The sequence below is a fragment of the Neofelis nebulosa genome, chromosome 1, assembly GCF_028018385.1.
Source record: "Neofelis nebulosa isolate mNeoNeb1 chromosome 1, mNeoNeb1.pri, whole genome shotgun sequence".
Taxonomy (NCBI): Eukaryota; Metazoa; Chordata; class Mammalia; order Carnivora; family Felidae; genus Neofelis; species Neofelis nebulosa.
Window position 1 is genome coordinate 243,548,529 of NC_080782.1, and position 21,031 is coordinate 243,569,559.

General features: G+C 37.1%; 1 protein-coding gene across 2 annotated transcripts in view; it reads right to left on the reverse strand.

The window, feature by feature from the left end:
- The window catches only part of RNF17 (ring finger protein 17), a 115,353-nt gene that overhangs the window by 25,230 nt on the left and 69,092 nt on the right, over positions 1-21,031 (reverse strand). For both annotated transcript variants that reach the window (XM_058690618.1, XM_058690610.1), the window contains 4 exons: positions 18,352-18,442; positions 16,827-16,942; positions 14,914-15,200; positions 13,437-13,600 (listed from right to left, as the gene is read on the reverse strand). In XM_058690618.1, the coding sequence (XP_058546601.1) occupies positions 13,437-13,600; positions 14,914-15,200; positions 16,827-16,942; positions 18,352-18,442 (658 nt within the window). The remainder of the gene's footprint in view (positions 1-13,436; positions 13,601-14,913; positions 15,201-16,826; positions 16,943-18,351; positions 18,443-21,031) is intronic.

The window sequence follows — 21,031 nt, forward strand, 5'->3', positions numbered from 1 at the left end:
TACAGACTTTTTAGTATGAATGGGTATTAGATCCTCTCAAAAGCTTTCTCTGCATCTACTGATATGATCATGTGATTTTTCTTTTTCATCCTGTTGATGTGATAGATTACATTAGCCAATTTTCAAATGTTGAATCAGCCTTGAACACCTGGGATAACCATTTGGTCATGATGTATATAATTACTTTTATACATTGTGGATTTGATTTTCTACTATTTGGTTGAGGATTTTTGTATCTATATTCCTGATACTGGTCTGTAGCTTTATTTTCTTGTAATGTTGTTGTCTATTTTTGGTATTACAGTAATGTCAGCCTCATAGAATGAGTTAGGAAGTATTTCCTTTGCTTCTATCTTCTGAAAGAGATCTTAGTAAAATATCTTCCTTAAATATTTGGTAGAATTTACCAATGAAACCATCTGGGCCAGGTGCTTTTTGTTTTGGAAGGTTATGAATTACTAATTCAATTTCTTTATTAGATATAGGACTATTCAGATTTTCTATTTCTCTGTGTGGGTTTTGACAAATTGTGTCATTTTAAGGAATTTGTTCATCTAGGCTGTCAAATTTGTGAGTATAGATCTACTCATAATATTCCTTTATTATCTTTTCATGTGCCCTCTTTCATTTCTGATATTAGTAATTTGTGTCCTCTTTTTCTTGATTAGCCTGGTTGCAAGCTTAATGATTTTATTGATCTTTTCAATGAAACAACTTTTAATCTCATAGATTTTCTTTCTTGATTTTCTGTTTTCAATTTCATTAATTTCAGCTCAAATTCTTATTTTTTTCAGCTTAACTTTGGATTTAATTTTTTCTTTTTGTAGTTTCCTCAGGTGGAAACTTAGAAAATTGATTTTAAATTTTTGTTCTTTTCTAATATATGCATTTAATGCTGTGAATTTCCTCTAAGCAATGCTTTCATTGCATCTTATAAGTTTTGACAAGTGTTTTCATTTTCATTTAGCTCAAAATATTTTTAAATTTCTCTTGAGATTTCTTCCTTGACCCATGTGTTTTTTAGAAGTTTGTTGTTAAATCTCTATGTATTTTGGGATTATCGTTCTGTTACTGGTTTCTAGTTTAATTCCATTCTGGTCTGAGAGCCGACATTGATTTCTACCCCTTTAAACTTAAAGTGTGTCTTATGGCTCAGAATGTGGTATATCTTGATAAGTATTCCATGTGAGCTTGAGAAGAATGTATTATTGTTCAATGAATTAGTCCAGAGATGCCAATTATATCCAGTTGATTGATGGTATTTTTGAGTTCAACTATGTCCTTACTGATTTTCTGCTTGCTAGACCCGTCATTTCTGATAGAGTGTTGAAGTCCACAACTATGTTAGTGGGTATTTCTCTTTGCAATTTTATTAGTTTTTGCCTCATGCAGATTTACTCTTTTGTTGTTATGCACATACATATTAGGAACTGTAATGTCTTCTTAGAGAATTGACTCCTCTGTCATTATATAATGCCCTTCTTTATCCCTGATAACTTTCCTGCTTTGAAGTCTACCCTGAAATTATAGATATCCCTGCCTTCTTCTAATGAGTGTTGGCACAGAATATTTTTCTCTATCCACTCATTTTTTTCCACTCATTTTAAATCTATATGTGTCTTATACTCAAAGTGGGTTTCTTGTAGACAACATACAGTTAATTGGTACATTTATTTGTTACTATTTTCCATTTACTGCTTTTGTTCTTTGTTCTTGTTTTCCACTATTTTTCTGCCTCGTGGTTTTAAATGAGCATTTTATATAATTGCATTTTCTTTTTCTTAGCATATCAATTATACTTTTTAAAAAGCAATTTTTAGGGGCAACTGGGTGGCTCAGTCAGTTAAGCATCTGACTATTCATCTCAGCTCAGGTCTTGATCTCTTTGTTGTGAGTTCAAGCCCCACTTTGGGCTCCACACTGGGCATGAAGCCTACTTAAAAAAAAAAAAGCAATTTTTAGTGGTTTCCATTTAGTTTACTATAATACTGAATTATTATCATTATTAAACATTTACACTGAATCCAAGTCTATTTTCAAAAAACATTTACCACTTTGCACGTATCATGAATACCTTATAACAAAACAATCCTAATTCCTTTCTTCCATTCCTTGTACTATGGTTATCTATTTCACTTATATTTAAGCAAGCATACATATGCATTTGGTATATTTGTATATACATACATAAGCATATACACTAACCACATTGTTGCTATTATTACTTTGAACTATTATGCTACATCAATTAAGAATAAGAAAACTCCAAGTTTTATCTTATCTCCACTTATTCCTTCTTCAGTTCTCTTTACTTAGATCTGAGTTTCTGGCCTTTATTATTTTCCTTCTCTTTAAAGAATTTTTTGTACTATTTCTTGCAAGGCAGGTCTACTAGCAACAAGTTCAGTTTTTGTTGCTCTGTGAAAGTCTTTATCACTCAGTTTTGAAGGTTAATTTCACAGTTTGGTGGGGTGTTTTTCTTAAGATTTTAAACATTTAAACCCACCTTCTTCTTGTTTGTATGGCTTCTGAGGAGAAATTGGATGTAATTCTTAATTATTTTTAAAGTTTAGTTATTTATTTTGAGAGAGAGTGAGAATGCGCATGTGAGCAGGGAAGGGGCAGAGAAAGAGGGAAAGAGAATCCCAAACAGGCTCACAACGTGAGCACAGAGCCCAATGTGGGGCTAAATCCCATGAACCATGAAATCATGACCTGAACTGAAATCAAGAGTCAGACGCTTAACCAGCTGAGCCACCCAGCTGCCCCTGGATCTAATTCTTTGTCTCTCTATAGGTGAGGTCCATTTTTCCTCTGGCTTTTTTCAGGATTTTTTCTTTAATTTTCTGTAATTCCAAATGATATGCCCAGGTGTTATTTAAAAAATCTTTGTTTTTCCCCTCCCTCGTTTATGCTCTGTCTCTCTCTGTCCCAAAAATAAAAAAAAAAAATAAAAAAAAATCTTTGTTTTTGCATTTATCCTGGTTAGTGTTCTCTTAGCTCCTGGAACTGTGGTTGAGTGTCTGACATTAATTTGGGGAAAATTCTCAGTTGTAATTATTTCAAATACTTTTTCAACCCTTTCTTTTACTGGTATTCACATTATCCATATGTTATACCTTTTGTAGTTGTCCTTGGGTATTTGAATTTTTTTTTCAGTCTTTGTTCTCTTTTCAGGTTGGGAGGTCTCAAGATGTGTGGTGTGTGTGTGTATACACACACACACACACACACCTGTGTCCAGTCTACTAATAAGTCCATCAAATGCATTCATTTTTGTTTATGTATTTATCTCTACTTTGTCTTTTCTTAGTATTTTTATCTCTCTGCTTACACTGTCCATGTGTTCTTGCACAGTCTACTTTATCCACAAGAACCCTTTTCATATTAATCATAGTTGTTTTAAATTCTCAGGTAATTCCAACAACTCTGTCATGTCTTGTTCTAATGTGTCTCTGTCTCTTCCAGTTGTGTTTTTTGTTTTAATATGCATTCCAATTTTTTTCTTTTTAAAAGTTAAAATTTATTTAAAAATTTTTTTAATGTTTATTTATTTTTGAGACAGAGAGAGACAGAGTGAAAGTAGGGGAGGGGCAGAGAGAGACGGAGAAACAGAATCTGAAACAGGCTCCAGGCTCTGAGCTGTCAGCACAGAGCCCGATGCGGGGCTCAAACCCATGAACCGTGAGATCATGACCTGAGCTGAAGTCAGACGCTTAACCGACTGAGCCACCCCGGCGCCCCTTAAAATTTTTTTTAATGTTTACTTTTTAGAGAAAGAGAGAGAGCACGAGTGGGCAGAGGGCAGAGAGAGAGAGAGGGAGACACACAATTCGAAGCAGGCTCCAGGCTCTGAGCTGTCAAAACAGAGCCTGGCATGGGGTTCGAGCCCACAAACCATGGGATCATGACCCGAGCTGAAGTGAGATGCCCAACCGACAAGTCACCCAGGCGCCCTGTTAAAATTTATTTTAATTGACATGTAACATTAGTTTCAGGTATACAAATAATGACTTGATATTTGTATATAATGTGAAATGACTGCCACAATAAATCTAGTTAACATCCATCGCCATACATAAATTTTTTTGTGTGAGAGGAAAACTTTTAAGATTTACTCTTAGCAATGTTCAAATATACAATATAGTATTATTAACTATAGTCACTATGCTGTACATCCCCATGATTTATTTTATAGCTGGATGTTTGTATTTGTTGATCCTTCACCCACTTTGTACACCCCCACCCCTTCATCTCTTGGAACCACCAATCTGTTCTCTGTATCCATGAGCTTAGTATTTTTTGATACTGATGGTGTTTTATTTTTTATATTCCACAAATAAGTGAGATCATGTGGTATTTGTCCTTCTCTAACTTTATTTCACTTAGCAGAATGCCCTCAAGATCCATTCGTATTGTTGCAAATGGCAAGTTTTCCTTCTTTTTTTGTGACTGAATATTCCATTGCATGCATGTGTGTGCGTGTATGTGTGTGTATATATACACACACACACATATATTCTTTATCCATGCATCAATAGACACTTAGGTTGCTTCCATATCTTGGCTATTGTAAATAATGCTGCAATGAACATGGGGGTGCATATACATACATGTGTGTGTGTGTGTGTGTGTGTGTGTGTGTGTGTGTGTGTGTGTATTTTTTTTTGCATACAGCTTTTTGAGTGTTTTCATTTCCTTCAGATAAATACCCAGAAATGGACTTTCTGGATATGATAGTTCTATTTTAATTTTTTGAGGAACCTCCATACTGTTTTCTGTAATGGTTGTACCAATTTACATTCCCAGTGCACAAGGGTTCTCTTTTGTCCACATTCTCACCAACACTTGTTATTTCCTGACTTTTTAATAACAGTCCTTCTAACAAGTATGAAGTGATATTGTAGCTTTGAGGTGCATTTCCCTAAAGATTAGTGATTTTGAGCACATTTTCATGTACATGCTGGTCATCTGTATGTCTTCTTTGGAAACATGTCTATTCAGATCCTCTACTGAATTTTCCAATCAGATTGTTTTTTGCTATTGAGTTACATGGGTTCTTTATATATCTTGAATATTAGCACCTTATCAGATACATGATGTGCAAATATTTTCTCCCATTTGACAAGCTGCCTATTCATTTTATTGATGGTTTCCTTTGCTGTGGGAAATTTTTTAGTTTGATGTAGTCCTAGGTGTTTATTTTTGCTTTGGCGGCCTTTGATGGGTCACCAAGACCCATCATCAAGGAGTTATTGCCTGTGTTTTCTTCTAGGAGTTTTATGGTTTCAGGTCCTTATTTCAAATATTTGATCCATTTTGAGTTAATTTTTGTGTATAGCATATGATATAATCCAGTTTCATTCTTTTGCATGTGGCTGTCCAGTTTTCCCACTGGGAAAACTTTGTTGAAGAGAAGGTCTTTTCCCCATTGTATATTCTTGGTTCCTTTGTCATAAATTAATTGACTACATAAGCATTCGTTTATTTCTGGGCTTTCTATTCTCTTCCACTGTGTCTGTTTTTATGCCAGTGCCGTACTGTTTTGATGTACTTTTTAAAATTAATAAGGAATGCCAATAAGTGATTTATTTTGCCCAAATGTAATGAAATTAACATATTACTATTTAATTGGGTTGGTTCAGCAATCAGCATTTAAAAAAATGAAATAGAACTGAATAAAAGGTATCTGAGTACATTACAGGTAGTTAGGGTGAGTACAGTTTAATGTAATACATTTTTTTAAGATTTTATTTTTAAGTAATCTCTACACCCAATGTGGGGCTCAAACTCACAACCCCAACATCCAGAGTCACATGCTTCACCAACTGAGCCACCCACGCACCCCTAATGTAATTATTTTTTTTCAATATATGAAATTTATTGTCAAATTGGTTTCCATACAACACCCAGTGCTCATCCCAAAAGGTGCCCTCCCTCAATACCCATCACCCACCCTCCCCACCCTCCCACCCCTCATCAACCCTCAGTTTGTTCTCAAGTTTTTAAGAGTCTTTTATGCTTTGGCTCTCTCCCATTCTAACCTCTTTTTTTTTTGTTTTTTCTTCCCCTCCCCCATGGGTTTCTGTTAAGTTTCTCAGGATCCACATAAGAGTGAAAACATATGGTATCTGTCTTTCTCAGATATGGCTTATCTCACTTAGCATAACACTCTCCAGTTCCATCCAGGTTGCTACAAAGGGCCATATTTCATTCTTTCTCATTGCCAGTAGTATTCCTTTGTATATACAAACCACAATTTCTTTATCCATTCATCAGTTGATGGACATTTAGGCTCCTTCCATAATTTGGCTATTGTTGAAAGTGCTGCTATAAACATTGGGGAACAAGTGCCCCTATGCATCAGCACTCCTATATCCATTGGGTAAATTCCTAGCAGTGCTATTGCTGGGTCATAGGGTTGATCTATTTTTAATTTTTTGAGGAACCTCCACACTGTTTTCCAGAGCGGCTGCACCAGTTTGCATTCCCACCAACAGTGCAAGAGGGTGCCCGTTTCTCCACATCCTCGCCAGCATCTATAGACTCCTGATTTGTTCATTTTAGCCACTCTGACTGGTGTGAGGTGGTATTGCTTTGTATTTCCCTGATGAGGAGTGACGTTGAGCATCTTTTCATGTGCCTGTTGGCCATCTGGATGTCTTCTTTAGAGAAGTGTCTATTTATGTTTTCTGCCCAATTCTTCACTGGGTTGTTTTTCGGGTGTGGAGTTTGGTGAGCTCTTCATAGGTTTTGGATACTAGCCCTTTGTCCGGTATGTCATTTGCAAATATCTTTTCCCATTCCATTGGTTGCCTTTTAGTTTTGTTGGTTGTTTCCTTTGCTGTGCAGAAGCTTTTTATCTTCATGAGGTCGCAGTTCATTTTTGCTTTTAATTCCCTTGCCTTTGGGGATGTGTCAAGTAAGAAATTTCTACGACTGAGGTCAGAGAGGTCTTCTCCTGCTTTCTCCTCTAAGGTTTTGATGGTTTCCTGTCTCATATTCAGGTCCTTTATCCATTTTGAGTTTATTTTTGTGAATGGTGTGAGAAAGTGGTCTAGTTTCAACCTTCTGCATGTTGCTGTCCAGTTCTCCCAGCACCATTTGTTAAACAGACTGTCTTTTTTCCATTGGCTGTTCTTTCCTGCTTTGTCAAAGATTAGTTGGCCATACGTTTGTGGGTCTAGTTCTGGGGTTTCTATTCTATTCCATGGGTCTATGTGTCTGTTTTTGTGCCAATACCATGCTGTCTTGATGATTACAGCTTTGTAGTCGAGGCTAAAGTCTGGGATTGTGATGCCTCCTGCTTTGGTCTTCTTCTTCAAAATTACTTTGGCTATTCGGGGCCTTTTGTGGTTCCATATGAATTTTAGGATTGCTTGTTCTAGTTTCGAGAAGAATGCTGGTGCAATTTTGATTGGGATTGCATTGAATGTGTAGATAGCTTTGGGTAGTATTGACATTTTGACAAGATTTATTCTTCCAATCCATGAGCACGGAATGTTTTTCCATTGCTTTATATCTTCTTCAATTTCCTTCATAAGCTTTCTATAGTTTTCAGCATACAGATCTTTTACATCTTTGGTTAGATTTATCCCTAGGTATTTTATGCTTCTTGCTGCAATTGTGAATGGGATCAGTTTCTTTATTTGTCTTTTTGTTGCTTCATTATTAGTGTATAAGAATGCAACTGATTTCTGCACATTGATTTTGTATCCTGCAACTTTGCTGAATTCATGTATCAGTTCTAGCAGACTTTTGGTGGAGTCTATCGGATTTTCCATGTATAATATCATGTCATCTGCAAAAAACGAAAGCTTAACTTCATCTTTGCCAATTTTGATGCCTTTGATTTCTTTTTGTTGTCTGATTGCTGATGCTAGAACTTCCAACACTATGTTAAACAACAGCGGTGAAAGTGGGCATCCCTGTCGTGTTCCTGATCTCAGGGAAAAAGCTCTCAGTTTTTCCCCCATTGAGGATGATGTTAGCTGTGGGCTTTTCATAAATGGCTTTTATGATCTTTAAGTATGTTCCTTCTATCCCGACTTTCTCGAGGGTTTTTATTAAGAAAGGTTGCTGAATTTTGTCAAAGGCCTTTTCTGCATCGATTGACAGGATCATATGGTTCTTATCATTTCTTTTATTAATGTGATGCATCACGTTGATTGATTTGTGAATGTTGAACCAGCCCTGCATCCCAGGAATGAATCCCACTTGATGATGGTGAATAATTCTTTTTATATGCTGTTGAATTCGAGTTGCTAGTATCTTATTGAGAATTTTTGCATCCATATTCACCAGGGATATTGGCCTGTAGTTCTCTTTTTTTACGGGGTCTCTGTCTGGTTTAGGAATCAAAGTAATACTGGCTTCATAGAATGAGTCTGGAAGTTTTCCCTCCCTTTCTATTTTTTGGAATAGCTTGAGAAGGATAGGTATTATCTCTGCTTTAAACTTCTGGTAGAACTCCCCTGGGAAGCCATCTGGTCCTGGACTCTTATTTGTTGGAAGATTTTTGATAACTGATTCAATTTCTTAGCTGGTTATGGGTCTGTTCAAGCTTTCTATTTCCTCCTGAGTTTTGGAAGTGTGTGGGTGTTTAGGAATTTGTCCATTTCTTCTAGGTTGTCCAATTTGTTGGCATATAATTTTTCATAGTATTCCCTGATAATTGCTTGTATCTCTGAGGGATTGGTTGTAATAATTCCCTTTTCATTCATGATTTTATCTGTTTGGGTCATCTCCCTTTTCTTTTTGAGAAGCCTGGCTAGAGGTCTATCAATTTTGTTTATTGTTTCAAAAAACCAACTCTTGGTTTCATTGATCTGCTCTATAGTTTTGTTTATTTCTGCTCTGATCTTTATTATTGCTCTTATTCTGCTGGATTTGGGGTGTCTTTGCTGTTCTGCTTCTAGTTCCTTTAGGTGTGCTGTTAGATTTTGTACTTGGGATTGTGCTTGTGTCTTGAGATAGGCCTGGATTGCAATGTATTTTCCTCTCAGGACTGCCTTTGCTGCATCCCAAAGCGTATGGATTGTTGTATTTTCATTTTCATTTGTTTCCATATATTTTTAAATTTCTTCTCTGATTGCCTGGTTGACCCATTCGTTCTTTAGTAGGGTGTTCTTTAACCTCCATGCTTTTGGAGGTTTTCCAGACTTTTTCCTGTAATTGATTTCAAGTTTCATAGCATTGTGGTCTGAAAGTGTTCCTGGTGTGATCTCAATTCTTTTATACTTATGAAGGGCTGTTTTGTGACCCAGTATGTGATCTATCCTGGAGAATGTTCCATGTGCACTCGAGAAGAAAGTATATTCTGTTGCTTTGGGATGCAGAGTTCTAAATATATCTGTCAAGTCCATCTGATCCAATGTATCATTCAGGGCCCTTGTTTCTTTACTGATCCTGTGTCTAGATGATCTATCCATTGTTGTAAGTGGGATGTTAAAGTCCCCTGCAATGACCACATTCTATGTTTGTGAGTAGTTGTTTTATATATTTGGGGGCTTCTGTATTCGCCACATAGACATTTATAATTGTTAGCTCTTCCTGATGGATACTCCCTGTAATTATTTTATAGTGCCCTTCTTCATCTCTTGTTACAACCTTTAATTTAAAGTCTAGTTTGTCTGATACAAGTATGGCTACTCCAGCTTTCTTTTGACTTCCAGTGGCATGATAAATAGTTCTCCATCCCCTCTCTTTCAATCTGAAGGTGTCCTCAGGTCTAAAATGAGTCTCTTGTAGACAGCAAATAGATGGGTTTTGTTTTTTTACCCATTCTGATACTCTATGTCTTTTGGTTGGCACATTTAGTCCATTTACGTTCAATGTTATTATAGAAAGATATGGGTTTAGAGTTGTTGTGATGTCTGTAGGTTTCATGCTTGTAGCGATGTCTCCAGTACTTTGTCTCACAGGATCTCCCTTAGGATCTCTTGTAGGGCTGCTTTAGTGGTGAAGAATTCCTTCAGTTTTTGTCTGTTTGGGAAGACCTTTATCTCTCCTTCTATTCTAAATGACAGACTTGCTGGATAAAGGATTCTTGGTTGCATGTTTTTTTCTGTTCATCACATTGAAGATTTCCTGCCATTCCTTTCTGGCCTGCCAAGTTTCAGTAGAGAGATCCGTCACGAGTCTTATCGGTCTCCCTTCATATATTACAGCACGTTTATCCCTAGCTGCTTTCAGAATTTTCTCTTTATCCTTGTATTTTGCCTGTATGACTATGATATGTCATGCAGAAGATTGATTCAAGTTATGTCTGAAGGGAGTTCTCTGTGCCTCTTGGATTTCAATGCCTTTTTCCTTCCCCAGATGCGGGAAGTTCTCAGCTATTATTTCTTCAAGTACACCTTCAGCACCTTTCCCTCTCTCTTCCTCCTCTGGAAGACCAATTATGCGTAGATTATTTCTCTTTAGTGCATCACTTAGTTCTCTAATTTTCCCCTCATACTCCTGAATTTTTTTATCTTTTTCTCAGCTTCCTCTTTTTCCATAATTTTATCTTCTAGTTCATCTATTCTCTCCTCTGCCTCTTCAATCTGAGCCATGGTTGTCTCCATTTTATTTTGCAGTTCATTTATAGCATTTTTTAGCTCCTCCTGACTGTTCCTTAGTCTCTTGATCTCTGTAGTAATAGATTCTCTGCTATCCTCTATACTGTTTTCAAGCCCAGTGATTAATTTTATGACTATTATTCTAAATTCACTTTGTTATATTGTTTAAATCCATTTTGATCAGTTCATTAGCTGTTATTTCCTGGAGTTTCTTTTGGGGGGAATTCTTCCGTTTTGTCATTTTGTATAGTTCTTGGAGTGGTGCCGAACTGCAGGGTACTTCCCCTGTGCTGTCTTGAATAACTTGTGTTGGTGGGCGGGGCCACAGTCAGACCTGATGTCTGTTCCCAGCTCACTGCTAGGGCCACAGTCAGACTGGTGTGTGCCTTCTCTTCCCCTCTCCTAGGGGCGGGATTCACTGTGGGGTGGCGTGGACCGTCTGGGCTACTTGCACACTGCCAGGCTTCTGGTGCTGGGGATCTGGTGTATTAGCTGGGGTGGACTGGCAAGGTACACAGGGGCGGGAGGGGCAGGCTTAGCTCGCTTATCCTTCGGAGATCTGCTTCGGGAGGGGCCCTGCGGCACCGGGAAGGAGTCAGGCCCACCGCCAGAGGGATGGATCCGCAGAAGCATAGTGTTGGGTGTTTGCAAGGTGCAAGCAAGTTCCCTGGCAGGAACTGGTTCCCTTTGGGATTTTGGCTGGGGGATGGGCGAGGGACATGGCGCTGGCGAATGCCTTTGTTCCCCACCAAGCTGAGCTCTGTCGTCCAGGGCTCAACAACTCTCTCTCCCATTGTCCTCCAGCCTTCCCGCTCTCCGAGCAGAGCTGTTAACTTATAACCTTCCAGATGTTAAGTCCCACTTGCTGTCGGAACACACTCCGTCTGGCCCCTCCCCTTTTGCAAGCCAGACTCGGGGCCTCTGCTTGGCCGGCAGGCTGCCTCTCTGCCCCGGCTCCCTCCCGCCAGTCTGTGTATCGCGCACCACCTCTCCGCCCTTCCTACCCTCTTCCGTGGGCCTCTCGTCTGTGCTTGGCTCCAGAGAATCTGTTCTGCTAGTCTTCTGGCAGTTTTCTGGGTTATTTAGGCAGGTGTAGGGGGAATCTGAGTGATCAGCAGGACGCGGTGAGCCCAGCGTCCTCCTATGCTGCATCTTCCCCTAACCCCCTGTAATTATTTCTTAAAGCAGACCACAGGATAAACTTTAAAGATATCAGGTTAAGGAATGAAAAATTTATTGTGTATACTTGAAATGTAAAATGACCTTAAGAAAAAATAAAAAGTAATTATTAAAATACCAAAGTATAATACAAATTTAAAACAGAAATCTTAGTGTGAGAAAAATCAATGTTCACCACCATCCTATTTATTTAGATTCCATACACGTAAAGTTCATGTGTCATGACAACAATGCAAGCTTATTTGTTTATTTATTTATTTCTGTGGGAGAGAGAGACAGAGACAGAGCATGAGAGGCAGAGAGGGAGACACAGAATCGAAGCAGGCTCCAGGCTCTGAGCTGTCAGCACAGTGCCTGATGTGTGGCTCAAAATCACAAACCGAGAGATCATGACGTGGGCTGAAGTTGGATGCTTAACCAAATGAACCACCCAGGTGCCCTGATTTTTAGTTTACTTTTACATTAAAAAAGAAAAAGGGTTACCTGAACAATTCAAATGTATGTGAAAGTGGACCCATTTGCATTTAAACACATGAATCTTTAAGTATCCATATGCTCAAATACTGAAAATTTGAAACCATTTCACTTTTATTAAAACGATTTAAAGCTTATAGTCCAGCAGAAAAAGCACACGACTCAGATTGGAAATTTAGCAATCAGATGCATAGGTATGAATGCCAGCATCACTACTCACTGATATGGTGACCTTGGACATGTCACTGGATCTAAATATCAATTTACTTATTAGTAAAATGTGAATAATCTATTCGATAGTTGGAAATGAATTATAAAATATGAATGCACACATGTGAAAGAAGCTTAAAAACCTGAAGTGCTATGTAATTGTTAGGTATCATCATCAAATACGTAACAAAAGTCTTGTGCAAGTAGAAACAAAAGACTTTTCTCTTTAATTTTTCCTCCCCCCCCAAGAATGCAGTTTTTCAAAATATGCAGCTCTCTCTGAAGATTTTGCATGAAACTCAAGTACTACCTCAGTATTCTGGAAAGATAAACTGTTACTGTGAAAGGGTAAATTAGCTGGGCTGTAAACAAATTTGCTAAGGAAATATCTAACATATTGGAAAACAAGCTGCCTTACTTGTTTGTGTATGAACAGGGCTGCCAATTACAAGTAAGTGGTACCATTAAGGCACCAAAAGCCAAAACTCTACCTGGAAATATTTTTTGATTATTCAAGTTAATAAATATACTTTAAAGTAAAAATTCTTATTCATTCATTAATTAATTCATTCATTCATTCATTTTTGAGAAAGCACACACGTGTGCATGTGCAAGTCGGGGAAAGGCAAAGAGAGAATCCCAAGCAGGCTCCATGCTGTCAGCACAGAGCCTGATGTGGGGCTGGATCTCACAAAATCATGACCCAAGCTGAAATCAAGAGTCGATGCTTAACCAGCTGAGCCACCCAGGCCCCTATTTAAGTTCTCTCTACACCCAACATGGGGCTCAAACTTATGACCCCAAGATTAAGAGTCATACACTCTGACTCAGCCAGGTGCCCTGGAAATAAAAATTCTTATTATGAATGAATGTATAATGTATCCGGTCTTCCTACAAGACTGAACTCATTAATACATGTTTTAATCAAACTTTCATGTATTTATACTCTAAAGATCACTTAACATTATAACATTTAGCCTTAATGTAGTCACAAAAGTATACCAGACTCACCTTAATACTGCCGCCAACAACTTCCATTACCTTGCCTCGATACCACATAGTATCTGATCCTCTTACTGCACAGGCTTCTCCCTTTTTCCAGAAATAAGGCTCCAAAAGACCAAGGCATTTTAAATTACTTTGAATTTCATTCATCATTTTTGTTAGCTCAAATTCTGAAGAAATTATTAAAAATAGAAAGCATTTAGGAAGAATTTCCTCCCATTTTCAATATGAAATCATCAATAACCTTTAATAATCTCATCACCGGGATAATAGTATGAGGAACTACTAGAGCTTTAATAAAAATATAACTCCTTCAGTAGCTTCCATACGTTTCAAAACATGGAAGTAACAGCATGTAAATAATTATTCTGATCTCTGGTTATAAGTGTAAGCATTATTTTGGGAATAAAGCATGGTTAAAAGCTCTAAACACATTAACAGATAGCCTAATATAAAAGAACTACCATGTTAAGATAATGTCATTTTACCAGCATACTTAAGTAAAGTAGAACACAAGTCAGGTGTTACTTGATGCTTAGACAGACACAACATAATTCTGGGATATAAAATTAAAATTCTAATGTTGCTATTTGCTGTTAATTGGCTCATCATTTCCACAGTAAATACATATCCCCATAACTGATACCACTGAAGGCAAAGTATGGGGGCACCTGCCACATCAGTTCTACCACTTTAGTTGTGTGATCTTGTTTCTTTACCTCCATGAGCCTCAGTTTAATCTGTAAACCTGGTATGACAGAACCTGTCTCCATTATCAGTATTGCGGGGGATTAAATGTAAAACATCTAGCACATTGCCTGACAACGTAACAGTCAACCAGCTTTAGCTATGACTATTCACTTCTAGAATAGCAAACTGCACAGATTTGTTTTGTGTTTGAACCAGAAAAACAGGGTTTAGGAGGTCAACAAATGAGACAAAAATTTCAACAAATGCATAGCCATCATACCCCTATCCATAGCTGGAATACTTATTATGGAGCTAATGGACTTAAATACCCATGAGTGCTAGAGCTGCTGTCAGTTACAAAGTATGCTGGATGCACCCAGGTTGTAGTAAGGAAACATTTGTACATAAGCTTAAAGAGATAGCAGGAAGGAGATGAGTATTCTCAAAGGGCTCCCAATCTCCAGTCATTCATTGTGGTTTCTTTCCTCATTCTACAGAATATGAACTTTTGTATTCTTTTCTCTTGGAGAGCTCCCAAACTTGCATAAGTGCCAGGTCTTACAAACCGGAACCAGCTCCATGTTTTTCTTATGCCCAGTGTCTATCCCTGATGTCTCAACAAATGATTTTTATGTGAAAAGCACTTTGCATGAGTTATTTTCACAAAAAACCTGTGAAAATGAGGTTAAATCTTGCCCAAGGTATTTCAATCTATGTATACTTCATAGAGAACTGGGCTGCTAGCTACTACTTTTAGTGATTAATCAATCCCACATAACATAAAAGATATTACCTGACAACTTAGGTACTACAAATATAGTTCCATCATCGCCAATGCAGCTGACTGTTGCCTCAAATACTTTCATGTTAGGAATAGCTGGTGGTTTGTAGCATCCAGTGGTTCTTGGTTCTGGAATTTTCTGCTTAAATTCAGATACCTTGTGTTCACTGATAACATCAGCAGCTTTTTTGTCAGGGTCAAAGTTAGTCTTAATACACTTTGTAACCATTGAATCTTCTTGTTCTGGGGGGATTTCCAAAGACTTCTCAGATGAATGGCTGTTATTTAATTTTTTAATTCTGTAACATCCAAAAAATAATATATCTAAACATGAGCAAATGAAAACATTCTTTGGAAAACGATATAAAGAGAGTCCTTCAAATATACTAGAAATTTAAAGAAAATATTTGTTCTAGTCTAGGATACATTAGTCTAATTTGTTACATAAAAAAGAGCATAATTTAAGTTATAATAAAAATTGTTTTAAATTATAAATCAGCTTGAGAAAAAAGTAATATAATTTCACTTAAATGTTTTAAATTACTGTCTCATATTTACATGTTATTCTGTCTTAAAATCTCAAAGTATGTTACAAGTATTGTACAATTAACTAGATCTTAAAGGGAAATACAACATCTTCAGGCTGATTCTAATTTAGTCCACAGACAGAACATACACACATTCTATGAAAATAATACAAATAATAAGTCCCTTAAAAATAATTCAGCACTACTGAGATAGTGTCAGTGGTAATAAGCTATAACTCATAATTTTTTTACTTCCTGTCATTCCCTTCCAGTTAAAAAAATGTACGCCTACTATAAAAAAAACCTATAGGAAATATTGTTTATTTTCATAGCATTGTAGGTTTTTGTTTCTTCTACTTTCTTGTATTTTCTTTAAAAAAAAAAAAGGAGATAAGCACTTGTGGGACAGCTACATAATTCTTCAACTAACATTGTTCCCACTTGGACTTCAGCCTTGAGACAGCTAATAGTTTTAGTGCCGTAAAAGCAGTAAAGAACATCACGGTGGTACTTGTTAGCAGTATTAACTTGCCTAGCACTTTCCACTTTACCATTCTTGTACCAAGGAATTGCTTTAGCCTAAAGCCAGTGAACCTGAAAAGAGACACATGCAGGATATCTTTACGCAGAGCCTTGCTGTATGCCAGTACACATTACCATGCTTACCTAACTACTTCATGCCCCATTTTATTTTTGATTTCTCATTCTCCTACCATTACATCAGGACCGGGGTCCTGGCCCAAATAAGTTAATTTATAATAGTGCAAGATAAAAAAAGAGATCTGGCCACGTATGGTACAAAGTGGCTACTTGGAACATGTGTTTGCAGTTCTAATAGGCCTTGTATCTAGTAGGCAAGAAATAAAAAGCAGCAGCTAGGGCTATAGCAATATCCTTATCCTTTGCCTCTTGTACCAATGGTACCTTAAACCACAAACTTAGTACCTGAAAGGTCTTTAAATTTAAATATTGTTCAATTACTTTTCTGCTATCCATTCGTGTTTCACATAAACACATTTTGGTATATACCTACAACAATTTCCAACATAAAGCTTCAACATTTCTGTCTAAGCAAATGATGGCAAAGGGCTCAGATATGGTACCCAGTATGTAATTCTCTTTTCCTTTGGTTTAGAGTGTAAATGCCAAAGCAAAAGGGAAAACATAAAAGCAGAAATGTCAGTAGGGATTTAAAGATGTAAGAGCTAATGAGCCTGAATAAAGAAATAAGCAATCCTGAATGAATTTATTTCTGAGCTGACTTCTCAAGGTTAAGTTTATAAATCATTAGGAGCAAGCAAGATGAAATTCAGGTTTGAAAGCACACAGATATAAGGATTTACACAGGCAAATAAGAAGCCTTCATTATAAACTGGTGTTAAAAAAAAAAGTCCATACCTCCTTTCTCTCAACGCCAAACCCTTTTTAATCAAATATTTAGAAACATCGACACGCTCTCCTTTCTCATCTCTGCAGAAAATTTTCACAGGTAATGGCCATGTTGTATTGTTTTCCTGCAGTGATTTAAGAAAACAGTAAATATGAAATACTAAAAGGAAACCTTATAAACAACATACTTCTCACAGGCATTTCCTCCACATTTATCCAAGTCAGAAAAATAAATTTCCAACCTAGTAAAGTTATTTTGGTACCTGACTCTATCAGAGAGAAAATAACATGGAAGAGAGTCAAGTGGGACAGATAGTTGGTTTGTGAAATGTGTCAGGAAGACCTCACTGTCTTATCTTGTTTTAAAGTTTATTTATTTTGAGAAAGACACTGAGTAAGCAGGTGTGCATGAGTGGGGTAGAGGCAGAGAGGGAGAGACAGAGAGCAGGTTCTGCAACATCAGCGCAGAGCCCAAAGCAGGGTTCAAACCCATGAACTGCGAGATCATGACCTCAAAGTTGGACGCTCAACTGACTGAGCCACCCAGGCACCCCAGGAAGACTTCACTGTCAAGGTGAAACATGGGTGTATCTGTCAGGGGAGGCAGACTGCAAACTTTTCTTTCAGCCCAGAACAGGCTGGGGGAACATAAGTTACAAATTTGTCTATCTTCCTAAACCGTTTGCAAATTGTAGAACTGAAATGTATTTTCCCAGGTGTGCTGTGTGTGTGTGTGTGTGTGTGTGTGTGTGTAAAGAAAGGAAAGTGCTGCAAGGCCTATATACTCTGCTTCACATGGAATTAGGAAAATAGAGAAAGTACACATAGTAAAAGTAACACGGAAAAATTACCTAAGAAAATTCTAATCATTAACACAATAAAAGGTATCCCATTGGAATAAAAGTAAAGAAAGAATACTTTTAAGGGTTCTGAAAAAATATATCCCTCTTCTCAAACCTATACTTACACAAACACCCATTTTTACGCAATCAATATGATTTCACTAGAAGACTAACTCTTCAGTTTGTAAAGAATAGCAAAAGGCTTTAGAAATGCCCTCTAGATGGGGCGCCTGGGTGGCGCAGTCGGTTAAGCTTCCGACTTCAGCCAGGTCACGATCTCGCGGTCCGTGAGTTGGAGCCCCGCGTCAGGCTCTGGGCTGATGGCTCGGAGCCTGGAGCCTGTTTCCGATTCTGTGTCTCCCTCTCTCTTTGACCCTCCCCCGTTCATGCTCTGTCTCTCTCTGTCCCAAAAATAAATAAAAAAAAAAAAAGTTGAAAAAAAAAATTAAAAAAAAAAAAAAAAGAAATGCTCTCTAGCATGTTTTTTGACATGCAAATTATCAACTCAAGATTATTACTTTAGAAATGTTTTGATTAATTCATATAATCATCTATGGGGTATCTATAACAAACAGGTGTTATAACTTGAAATAAGACCAAAAAGGCTGTCAAAAAATCCAAATAGTTTGCTGTTATTTTCTCAACAATAAATTGTAGAAAACATCATTGTAACTGTTTAGCCCACTACACACCTGTAAGATTATGGTTGCTACAGCTCCAGTCAGGTACAATGAAAGACAGTCACAAGCTGTAGCTGTCCACTTGTCACTCCCACCAGTTGGTCTAAAACAACAAAAACAGACAACTTGTTTTATAACAAATAGCGTAAGATACAGAAATATAAAAGAACCACTATATGTATATATTCATATATATATGAACAAACTTCATATGTAGTGAGAAATCAATTAAAGCATGGCTTCTGTTATTTTCATAATTTTCTTCTGTTTTCATACTTTTGCTTATTCCTCTCTATTCTACTTAGGGATCATATCATATGCTAACATGTATATCTGTTCTGCAGCTACACTGAGAACCCTTAAAAAGGTAATGTTTTACGTATTTTTTTTTTTTACCTATTATGTACATTTCATACATGCTGAGTAGACTATAAACTCTTGAGAGTGGGGATAACGTATTATGTATTATGTCCATCATCATATCCCTAATGCCTAGGATAGTGCCTGGCACACAGAAAGCACTTTAAAACTATTTAATGGAAATTTAAAAAGAACAATCCCTTTGCAAGAATGATTCCACTGCCCAAACATTTTTGAAAGCTTTTTTCTGGAACTTAAATCTAATATGAATTGCTACCCCTGAATATTAGCCTCAATAATTTATGGACAATTTATTTTTAATATTCATGGTAAAAATGTTCAATAGGGGCGCCTGCGTGGCTCAGCTGGTTAAGCATCTGACTTTATTTATATATATATATATATATATATATATATATATATATATATATATATATATATATCCAAGTTAGTTAACATATAGTGTAATAACGATTTCAGGAATAGCATCCAGCTCTTGATTTCGGCTCAGGCCAGGATCTCACTCACAATCATGAGATCAAATCCTGTGTCAGGCCCTGCACTGAGTATGGAGCCTGCACAGGATTCTTTCTCTCCCTCTCCCTCTGCCCCCTCCCGCTCACGCGTGCGCTCTCTCAAAATAAGTAAACGTTTAAAAAAATGTTCAATAAATATTGACAGGTCAATGAAAAGCAGAATATTCAATTTCCTCGTCTATTTTAGTTTGTGGAATTGAAACTGACTTGCCATCAAATCCGCCTCCAAAGAATAAAGAACTAGTACCATGAAAGAGATTACAAGTATCATAATGCAGGCTCTAAAGGTTCTCTATACATGATTTCTAGATCTGGAGTTTCAATGGAGTCGACCCATCGGGTAAACAACTAACCTGGCCAATCTTTTCACATTAATGAGTGAACAAAACCAACTGTGCATGTAGTTTGACCAAGTAGGATTTAGTAAATATGCTACACTATTTACTAAGAAGCCCAAATGATGTTCTTAAGAATTAAGAATTTAAATTATCAGTGACTCTTAGAATTAGTTGCGGTTTTAAAAATTTATTATGATGATATTCAGATAAAAATCAGTGTTAACAGGGGCGCCTGGGTGGCTCAGTTGGTTGAGTGTCCGACTTTGGCTCAGGTCATGATCTCAAGGCTCATGAGTTTGAGACCCACATCGGGCTTGCTGCTACTAGCCTCTCAGTGCAGAGCTTACTTCGGATCCTCAGTCCCCTTCTCTCTGCCCCTTCCCCACATGCACTCTCCCCCAAATAAATATTTAAAAATAATCAGTGTTAACATTAAGATTTTCTTATGCTCTATTATGAATATACATTTTGTAAATATTAACTTTTAAGATTATGAAAGTATTTACAACATTAAAAAATTCTTTGGTCTGTATTCATACAACTCTGTTTCAGTTGAGAAAGATGAAAAGGCTCTGGAAATGGATAGTGGTAAAGGTTGCACAACATTGTGAATATGTTTAATACAACTGAAATGTACACTGAAAATGGCAAAATATATATGTTTTGTATATTTTACTATAAGAAAAAGATTTTTCAGAAGGGTAGTAAATCATAGTGATTAGAGCTCCAATTCTTCTTTTAAAATATCTACCTATTTATTTGTCTATAGCAGGGGAGGGACAGAGAGAGGCAGAGAGAGAATCCCAAGCAGGCTCTGAACTGTCACCACAGAGCCTGACTTGGGGCCTGATCTCACAAATTGTGAGATCATGACCTGAGCCAAAACCAAGAGTCAGGCGTTTAACCAAGCCACCCAGGCACTTTGCTCCAATTCTAAATTCAGACTTGTTTATAATCCTAGCTCAAAAGTTAATAGATATATTACTCGGAAAATAACCTCTTGAAGACTCAATTTTCTTATCTATAAATAATACCTTATCTATAGCTTAAAGGTTTATTGTGAGGATTAACTAGAGTAATGCCTGTAAGACAATTAACACAGGGTCCAGAAGTGCTAAAGGTTAGCCAGTATTAGACTCATGAAATAATGGTATTCCATTTGAGTCCAAAAGATATAATTCAAGGTGTGTATAGGAACACATTCTCTACATTATTGGATACAATTAAAGGATTGATGAATTCTGTTCAACTGCTCTGATTGAACTGTTCAAGGTAGAACTGAAAATTAGGATAAAATATTTTTTTAATTTTTAAAAAGTTTGTTTTTGAGAGAAAGTGATGAGCGGGGGAGGGGGAGACACAGCATGTGAAGCAGGCTCTGCACTGACAAAGAGTGCCCGATGTAGGGCTCAAGCTCATGAGCCATGACATGACCTGAGCCAAAGTCAGACGCTTAGC